The sequence below is a fragment of the Solanum tuberosum genome, unplaced genomic scaffold (genome assembly GCF_000226075.1).
Source record: "Solanum tuberosum cultivar DM 1-3 516 R44 unplaced genomic scaffold, SolTub_3.0 scf00519, whole genome shotgun sequence".
Taxonomy (NCBI): domain Eukaryota; kingdom Viridiplantae; phylum Streptophyta; class Magnoliopsida; order Solanales; family Solanaceae; genus Solanum; species Solanum tuberosum.
Window position 1 is genome coordinate 339307 of NW_006239445.1, and position 9756 is coordinate 349062.

Consider the following 9756-nt stretch of genomic DNA (forward strand, 5'->3'; position numbering starts at 1 on the left):
AATCGATCTCATTTTGCTTTTGTTTAACTAACAGGTTTCATCATCATCTCTTGACGTCGGAGTTGTACCCGACCACAGTGCGATGACGGATGTATCAAACACTTTTGTGATGAACTCATCAGCCGGTGCTGGTGCCGATGCCGACGCTCTGCCGAATGCAGTTTCCGGTTTAGATAGAGAAGCAAGGGTAATGAGGTATAGAGAGAAGAGGAAGAATAGAAACTTCGAGAAGACGATTCGATATTCTTCTAGAGAAGCTTATGCTGAGACTCGACCCAGAATCAAAGGGAGATTCGCTAAATGTACTGAAATTGAAATCGATTCACTCATCGCCGCCGATGCATCATAAGGCGTCGTTGCATCGTTTTAGTTTTTATATCTATTTATTATCCCTTAGTTTTTTTTAAAAAAATCGAATTTATTTTTCTTTTTTCTTCTTCATGTTGTTGTTATTAGTGAGGAGGATTGTAACTATGTGTTTATATATCTAATTTTGTTTCCCATTTTGTGTAATTCAGTAGCTGTTTTTGTTGTAAGTTTAGCTCAAAACACTATTTAAAAAAATAGAAATTTGTAATGGATAAATTTTGTATTAAAAGTGTAATTAATTTTGTTTAACAATGCATTATAGATAGGAACAGAGACCCGGAAGATTTGGGTCTTTTAATTGACTTAGGATATTTTAGAGGGAATCGGGTGTGTATGGGTTTATAGGGCGGGTTGTTAGTTTATGGGTTAAAAACAATGATCAAACGGGTAGTTGATTAGGATTAAGACACGTGTACAGGATGAGGGGATCGTTAGTGAGAGGGGCATGTGTGTATCGATAATTGGACGGCAGGGGCTTATGTGGACGCAAAGTATAACGGAGCAGAGACCCGGAAGATTTGGGTCTTTTAATTGACTTAGGATATTTTAGAGGGAATCGGGTGTGTATGGGTTTATAGGGCGGGTTGTTAGTTTATGGGTTAAAAACAATGATCAAACGGGTAGTTGATTAGGATTAAGACACGTGTACAGGATGAGGGGATCGTTAGTGAGAGGGGCATGTGTGTACCGATAATTGGACGGCTGGGGTTGAGATGGACCCAAAGTATAACAGAGGGCATAGATGTTCCATTTATCAAAGTTTGGGGGTAAATTCGTCTTTTTCCCTTTTTAAAATGGTAAGAAATAATAGAAAATAGGGTAAGAAAAAATGTGTAGTTACGTAATTTTTCTTAAAATTTACACGAGCCCACAAGCCTATACACCACCATAAGGACGGCCCATGACAGTTCGCTTTCCTCTTTGTTGAACATTTTTCACCTTGGAGGCCTCGCCGAGCAGATAAGAACTCCTCTTCTCAGTTCTCACTCACACTCCCCACTCTCCGTTACAGTCACTATGCTCTTCAATTAGGTATCTAATCCTTCTTATTTTTGTTTAAGTTTTGAATTTTTTTGTATTTGTGTTTTTGTGGAAGTAATTTTTTTCGAAGTATAAATTAGTGCAATATCAATTTTAAGTTATGGTTGAATTTTGTGATGATTATGTAGTTTCTAAAAAAAAAAAAAAGTACTATTTGTCACTATCTTGTGTAGGGTTTTTAATGATGAGATGGCAATCATGAAAAAAACTGATAGTTGTAAAGTAATGTTTAGTTTAATCTGTCATTTGAACATTTATGGTGTCAAATTTAAGTTTTTCTTGATTTGAATAAGAAAAGTTCACATTTTGATTTCGTTGTTTTTTTCTCATTAGCAGTTAGATTATAAATGGCTATTTTGATTCAGTTGGACCTGGTTGTTGATATTGCTTCTTGTTTGTTTTGTGCATCCTAATGTACTGTATTTTCTTTTGTAGTGTCCAAACTATGAAGTTATTTCAAGTACCCTTTTTCTACATTTGACAAATAAACTGAGTGTTTCTGGCCTTGTTTTGTTTTTGAAGTTTTTCTTGCGCCGTCCTTCGATTTTTCATCAATGTTGTAGAAACAATACTGCCTCAGTAGCAGCTATATTTTTATATTTATTTTTGTCCCTCACACCAGGCGACCCCTAAATGATATGGATGAATAACTAGGACATTATTGTTAAATCCTGCGTTTCTTGAAATAATTCTTCCCTTAATATTGGTGAAGGGCGTGCACCACTTTTGCTTCTGGCTTTTTAAGGACTAGGATAATTTCACCTTTTTTTACGATCATAGGGACTAGTTTGAATGTGAAACCACTCTCTTTTAATGGACAATGGGTAGCATTGGTACACTTAATGGTATGATACTAGTATTTTTACCCAAACTTGCAAATGACTGTAGTTTATACATTTTGAAAACCCCGAGGCTTCTGTTAGTGAAAACATTATGAATGGGTTTGTCTTGGTCATCAGTTCATAAAGTTGTACTACATGGATACATAATTTTCTTCTTATGAATACAACAAACTTCCAACTTTTGAATTTGATAGTCAATCATGTGTATATTTATTTTCTTCGTTTAAAATTTGCATTGAAATGTTTGGTTCAGATAGTTCTTTGCAGAGTTTATGGAGATCCTTCTATTTTCATCTTGGTTTTAACCTGCATTCCAGTGCATTTACGGTGCTATGTGCTTCTCTTCTTTGTAGATCTTCTCGGAGGACTTGAATATGATCCTAAATGGATGCTACTTGAGTTCTGGGGGTATTTGTAAACCTTTCAAAGCATGTAACTCCAAGTCCTACCGATCTGCATCATCATGCACCCTTCTGCCACTTTCCAAGGTTATAGTCACATGTGTTAAACGTTCACCAGCACCTCATCAGAATCCAACATCCTGCTCCAAAGGTGTGTGAAATCTTGATGGTGATCTTTTTGCATGTCATTATTTTCATTCTGCATCTTTATAGTCACATGTGTTAAACGTTCACCAGCACCTCATCAGAATCCAACATCCTGCTCCAAAGGTGTGTGAAATCTTGATGGTGATCTTTTTGCATGTCATTATTTTCATTCTGCATCTTTATAGTCACATGTGTTAAACGTTCACCAGCACCTCATCAGTATCCAACATCCTGCTCCAAAGGTGTGTGAAATCATGATGGTGATCTTTTTGCATATTATTTTCATTCTGCATTTTTATGTTAATTCTGCTTAGCCCTGTTTGTTTTCAGTTAATGGATTTTTGAATTTGAAAATTTCAGGTTTCAGTCCACTAAGTGTATAAATGCATTTTTTTCTTTGTTTTATTAAAGCTCATTTGGTCTTAATAGGTCTTATTCATTCTGATCTTGTACATAGTCTTGAAATCATTAAACTGTTGTTCAATTAAGATTCCTATAAAGATAACATTTTATCACTATTTCTTTCTCCTTTTCCTTTTAATCCCAACAACTTGTCTTGATTTTTAAAATTGCGTAAAAGCTGGGGTTTGTTCTTTGGCTTCTTTTAGGGCCTAAGTGGTGAGGATATTTAATTCGAGTTTGAATATTTAAGCTTGTGATAATAGCATCTTTGTGATCGTAGCTTGAGGGACCTAATCATAATTTGAGCTCTTCATGAAGTTCTTATAATGCTTGTAAGTTGTAAGGAAGTTAGTGAGTGGATTATCATATAGGTCTTTTCCTCGTCTTTAAGGAGAAATGTATATTTCTTCTTTTCTCAAAAACTTCAACTAAAAACTGAAATGGCTCGAATCCTTATGCACCCATGTTTGGTGGATGTTGTTTATTGTAGATGTATTTCCGTCCATTCCTTTTTGCTACTGTTCTCTCACAGTTCAAATAGATAAATGTGCAAAGGCAGCTACTGTAAAAATAGAGGTCTAAGGAGTACAGTAAGTTATACGTAGTGTTCTTTTAGAGGATTCGGTACTATAAGAATGATGATAGAGGGAACAAAGTAGTCAACAGATCTTTAAGCCAATATATCTTAACTCTACAAGCTTATGTATGATTCTTTTCTGTTGACTCTATTAGATGAAATATAAAAAGCTAATTTCCCTATTAACGTTGAGTTGTCAGCGCAGGATTCAGCTTCCTTGATCTTTCTTCTGCATCATCACTTCTTTTAAGCGGTGAATATGGTGGTCTTTCGAATGCTATTCCACAGTTACCAAGACGAAGCCAATTGTTCTTTTCCCCTAGAGCATCGAAAGATGTCCCCTATAGTTACAGATTCCCTCCGATGACCAAAAAGCCAAGGTGGTGGTGGAGAACCTTAGCATGTCTCCCTTACTTGATGCCTCTTCACGAGACTTGGATGTATGCTGAGACAGCATATCATCTCCACCCCTTCTTGGAAGATTTGGAGTTTCTGACATACCCTTTCCTGGGAGCTATTGGGAGATTACCGAGCTGGTTTTTAATGGCATACTTCTTTGTTGCTTATCTTGGTATAGTGAGGAGAAAGGAATGGCCTCATTTCTTTAGGTTTCATGTGGTGATGGGGATGCTACTTGAGATTGCCCTGCAGGTTATTGGGACTATAAGCCGTTGGATGCCACTTGCGGTATACTGGGGCAAGGTTGGTATGCACTTTTGGACGGCTGTTGCATTTGCCTATCTGTTCACAGTTTTAGAGTCCATAAGATGCGCACTTGCTGGGATGTATGCTGATGTACCATTTGTGTGTGATGCAGCTTATATTCAAATACCCTATGATTAATGAAAGCCAACACATAGGTTGTAAACAGATGAGATTATGTTTGTTATGCCTTTTTTGTAGGACGTTGAGGCTAGATCGAACTGAATTTTTAACTTGCAATGATCACGTTCTCTTGGGAAATGCCTTATGGTCTGTAACACTCACTTTATACTGCTGCTGTTCTTTCCTCTCCCGTCTTCGGAAGGGTATTGATTAAGTTCTCATTGGTTTTCAGCTTGTTCTCTTAGTTTCAGTTGTCATTTTAGGGCTTCTGTGACTTCGTTTTCACCAGTTTGATCTATCAAACTGGAAAAGCACTTCGCCAGACTAGAGGCAGCAACAGAAATATACATCTTTATAATTCTGGAACAGAATTACATATTGATATATAGATTTTTACTTTTGTCATATCACTATTTAGACTGCAGACTTGAGAATGCAAAACCAACAACAGAAAAAGGCTTCTTAATCCAAGAGCTTTTGTAGATTATTGGGTGTGAGGTTTCAACAAGAGAAAGGCTGCTTAATCCAAAAGTTCGAAACAAAATCTTTGATTAAATCAATTCAATAATAAAAGAAAGTAAGGTATTTGGATTGGTGAAAAGCTACTAGTATTGCGTTTAGAATTGCTTATATTTACAAAAATCTATCAGCTAGCAACTAACCACAGAAGAAAGGGTATATCGGTGTGGAGCCTAACTATACTAATAAAAACAAAAACCTAATAGAATTAGGTCAGAGGACATCCATCGACAAAAATGCCTTTGCCTGTGGGACAAGAAGCCAAATCACAATACTCTCCACCAGTTCCCCACCAAGAGAAGTTAACATTCCAAACAGTAACGCAGAAAAACAGAACCACTCCCATTACAGCCACTCCAGCATCTAGTGCTGCAGATAGGACATAATTGTATCTCTGCCACCATTGCTTTCTGTATCTGAAAACGAAGAAATTGAACACTGTTCCAACGATAATCCAGCTGTTGAAATTCAATGTTGTTGCTGGAGGCATACTGGCTGTAGCTGCAAGAAGTACTGGAATGTTGATCAATTTAATCCAACTTTGACTTGGGAATGATTTGTGTAGCAACCACACCAAAAAGGGTGCCACAAGACCTCCAATAAAGCACCAATTGAGGGCACTATATTCTCCAAGGCCTAGGAATATTCTTCGCGGTCCTACTAATCCCCAGATAACTGATGCATCAAAAAAGACTCTATCGCTCTGACAGGTCCATGGACTGTTGGGAGGAAGCAAGTTAGGTTGGCATATGTGGTCAATGCTATTAAGTAGCCACCATGCAACACCCATATTGATTGTACCACCAAGTATGGTTCCAACTAGCTGTTTTAGGAAATAGAGGTTTCAGTCAGTCTCTTGTAGTATCAAGAAACAGTACAATTGCTGTAGATTTTTTTTCTTTCTATGATCAATAGATTGGACTCCTTATGTGTCCAAGACTAACCATTGACTAGTATAAGTGATTAATACTACTAATGGAAACAAGTGAAGAGGAAGAAAACAAGAAAGGCATACCTGAACGATGAACATTGATCTTGGAGGAACCTTCATGTAATGACCAAGCTTAAAATCTTGGAGAAAAGAAACGGCCTGGCTCATACTCATATAGGCAAAAGTCTTAAAGCAGACATTGGCTATTGGTTTCCCTGGGATTATCATACCAATAACATATTCCGTGATCACATTTAATCCTGGTGACTGTTAATCAGAAGCAAAAATTTGTTTAATAGAGGAGGATGGATGCAGTCCACAAAAGTTACTAAACATATGTTCAACTTGCAAAACTAACCATGTTTGTGGTGGCTGTTATGACGCTTATTGGTAGGGTATATATCAAAGCAAGACAGGCTGCAAGGAGAAGCCCCCACCACGAAAGCTGAACTTGATCTTTCATGAAGATACATAGGACAAGCGACAAAGCCAATGAAAGTGCAAGCATGAGGTAGAACCACCAGTTAGGGATGTCCTTATATTTCATCATAAGTCTTGTGTGAATATCAGGCTTTCCTTTGTATGAGGCTCGGAATCGCTGAACTATTTCCCTGTTAAGTGAACTTATCAGTATAATTCTCTTAGCAGCACTAGTTTAATTCATGCGTTAAACCTATAGGAACCATGTCTTAGTTGAATAATATCTGGCCAAGTAAAGAGGGGGTGGGTTCTCTCTCTCTCTCTCTCTCTGAGAGTTTCTTTTTTTCAGTTCATCTATAGGTTCTATTCTAGTTGGTTAACTCGTTATAAAAGCCTTAACCAGCATGGAAAAGAAAATATCTAAGTTCCTACAACATCAACAAGAGTACCAGCATTTTGGTTTCCCTAAGCATTTAAGTCAATTTCCTAGGTCAAGTAGTATAAACCCCTGTACTCGTTCAATTGTTTAGTATTGCAGGTTCTTCTTTATATATGTTCCAATTTTTTCTTACACACATGAATTATACGCATAAAGTCCAAGCTAGATGCAGTGCTTTCTGTCAAGGCGTCTAGACTAGATCCATCTTGGCGAATAAGTGATTAAAAAATGGAGAAAATGTTGAATAGAGCACTTACTTTCCATTGAATAAAGCAACTTGAGAGAGAGTAGCCATAACAGCTGCGAAATTCAGGCCATAAGTAACAGCAAAGAACATGCTGAGATGTATGCGTCCATGCTGTGCATATGATACCTTGTCTATCTCAAACTTATCATTAACAATCTGTGTAACATTATATATCTGCCCCTGAGCATCAAATAGCTCTGAGGAGAATAGAGGGAAATTCTTGGCATTGTAGAGGTTCAGCCCCCAATAGGAAGCTGGAATAAGTATATAAACTACTCCAATATAGCCCACTATGACATTGACAATGACGAAAAAGGGGTAAACTAAAGGGCTACCAAGATATGATGCTATAACTGCCCAATCAAAAGTGAAGGATAAAATTCCCAGACCCTTCATGCCTGAACCAAGTTGCTGGGCTACCACTGATTTGGGATAGGCCAAACAGAGCAAAGATAAGTTTGACAATGTTGGGAAGAGAAAACCAGGGACAATGTACCATATGAAGCTGCAAGCTAGTACAACTAAGAAAAATTTCCCTCTTGAGGTTTTGCCTTCCCCTTCTTTATCATGGAGAGCCCTGCCAAATTTATGTAAATTTACATTTATCAAATACAGTAACAATTATGCATCAAGATTCTCAAATTAAGCCAAAAGAAGATGCAAGTATTCTCAGAAAGAATTTGCCAGAAAAATTCAAAAAGCACCCGACCACGAGCAACTCGTGATAATAGGCTATATGCTATTTCAGGGGTTAAGTTTAAATTTTTTTAAGAAATTACCTGAAAAGAGAAACTTGAACTAGACTACTTGGCCACCACATTTCTGCAGGGTCTACCACATACTTCCTCATAATCCCTGCCCAGCCATATCCCAGAACCTGATACATAAACATTATATTAGCATGCCTGCAAACTTGAGTGGGTAAATATTTGCAAGTTCTTTCAAATTGTTTACCTAGATGAAAAAGAGTAAGGGACCAATAATTAAGAATACGAACGATAGAAAAGCTAAATAGATACTTTCATCGCTTGACATGAAGAGTTGGAAAGTCTTGACATTGAAGTTCAAATATTTTCCAAAAGAAACTAAGAGGTCTAAGGCTCACAACATCTTCGTGATGTAACTCATTCAGGCTTAGCAAATTAAATTGATACTTCCATCGATATATAGATAGATATATATAATTTTGTGACATTCTCATGGAGTTATCGTGGTCAAAATCCTGGTACGAGTGATTTAACTAATGACCACTAGCATATATGCAAAGGCGAATTCATGATTAAAACCTTATGTAATCAACTTTTAAGATTTTAAGCACGGAATCCAAAATTATGGGTTCAGGCGTAGTATTTGTTGCAATTTTAATGGATTTTTACACAAACTAGAAGAGGTTTAAACCTGAGTGGCAACCACAAGAATCCAACCAGCCAAAAAGGTGATATTCCTGAAATAAAAAGCTTTGATAATATCCACAATCCCAACAGCATAAGCAGGTCCATTCCCAAAAGCAGAGCCAGCATTGGCAAAAATCGAAATCAATACATGCTCTTTCACATTAAACGGCCCTGGATTCAACGAAAACTCCCACGATTTAATCGTAAACTTCCTCTTCGGTAACACCTTAGCCATTAAACGACCAATCGGCAACGTCGCCACCTGGACAGTAATCATCGATATCACCAATGGCTCAGCTCTGTAACTGAAAAAAGTGTTGAGAAACGAGAGCAGTGCACAGGACAAGAGCCCTAAGAACCACATTCGGAATGTCCATACTGGAAGAGACGGATCGTCGTCGTTCGATACGGTTAAACGAACTTGCTCGATTGGGGATTCGTCGTCTTCTTCTTCTTCAGGAACTACATTCTCTGGATCCTTTATTTGCATGTTTACGGCCATGGAAGATGGCCGAAAACAAAAAGAGGATTAATTTCTAGGGTTTTAAGTTTGAAGCTGCACGTCAATTTGCTGAATTTTTTGCAGGCAAGAGAAGCGGTAGAGACAGAGGCCGAGTGCGTGTTTTTATAGTGTAACAGTACATGCATGAAGAGTTCTACAATAACTCAAATTTTGACTCATTGAATTATTTCTTTCATTTACTTCTCCATCCCAATATGTCCAAAAAAAATTCTAAGAGTCAAATTCACAATAGATTTGATTGGAATTTTTTCAAATACTTTAATTTAGAGTAATTTAATTTTACGTCATTTTTAAATATATAAATTTTTGTTTCAAAAGACTCCAATCTTCTATGTTGAAATTTACCGTTAAAAATTAGAAATTTGAATCTCAAAATTTCAATTGTATCATAGAAATTAGGACAGAACAAATAGCATTTTTTTTGGATGGTTATTATATATTGTTTCATCGTGTATTATGGATAGATTGTTGTTTTTCCTTATCACATAATGCCAGACATCACCAATTTGAAAGACAACCCTACAAGAAAAATAGAATATGAAATAAAATGATTATAAAATTATAAAAGTAGAGAATGAAAACTAATTTATAAGATAATAAGCCAAAATAATAAGAGAGAAAAATAATATAATAATGCGAGCACATCAAATATTATTATACAAAATTAGACATAAATTTA

At 36.7% G+C, this 9756-nt stretch overlaps 2 protein-coding genes across 3 annotated transcripts; one reads left to right on the plus strand and one right to left on the minus strand.

Annotated features, from left to right (window-relative positions):
- Nucleotides 1-1258: 1258 nt before the first annotated feature.
- Nucleotides 1259-4835, plus strand: LOC102577670 (protein TIC 20-I, chloroplastic). 2 transcript variants are annotated; one of them, XM_006364921.2, is made up of 3 exons: nt 1259-1401; nt 2606-2804; nt 3985-4835. In XM_006364921.2, exons 2-3 carry the CDS (start codon nt 2627-2629, stop codon nt 4620-4622), a joined length of 816 nt encoding a protein of 271 aa, XP_006364983.1. In that variant the 5' UTR covers nt 1259-1401; nt 2606-2626; the 3' UTR covers nt 4623-4835. The 2 variants fall into 2 exon arrangements, with proteins under 2 accessions (XP_006364983.1, XP_015159718.1); XM_015304232.1 differs by lacking the exons at nt 1259-1401; nt 2606-2804 and adding an exon at nt 2879-3042.
- A 426-nt stretch (nt 4836-5261) lies between these two features.
- LOC102600335 (oligopeptide transporter 2-like) lies at nt 5262-9056 on the minus strand. Its single transcript, XM_006364922.2, has 6 exons — nt 8559-9056; nt 7940-8037; nt 7171-7737; nt 6413-6665; nt 6139-6321; nt 5262-5946 (listed from the first exon to the last, which is right to left on the minus strand). Exons 1-6 carry the CDS (start codon nt 9054-9056, stop codon nt 5332-5334), a joined length of 2214 nt encoding a protein of 737 aa, XP_006364984.1. The 3' UTR covers nt 5262-5331.
- Between the last annotated feature and the right edge of the window lie 700 nt (nt 9057-9756).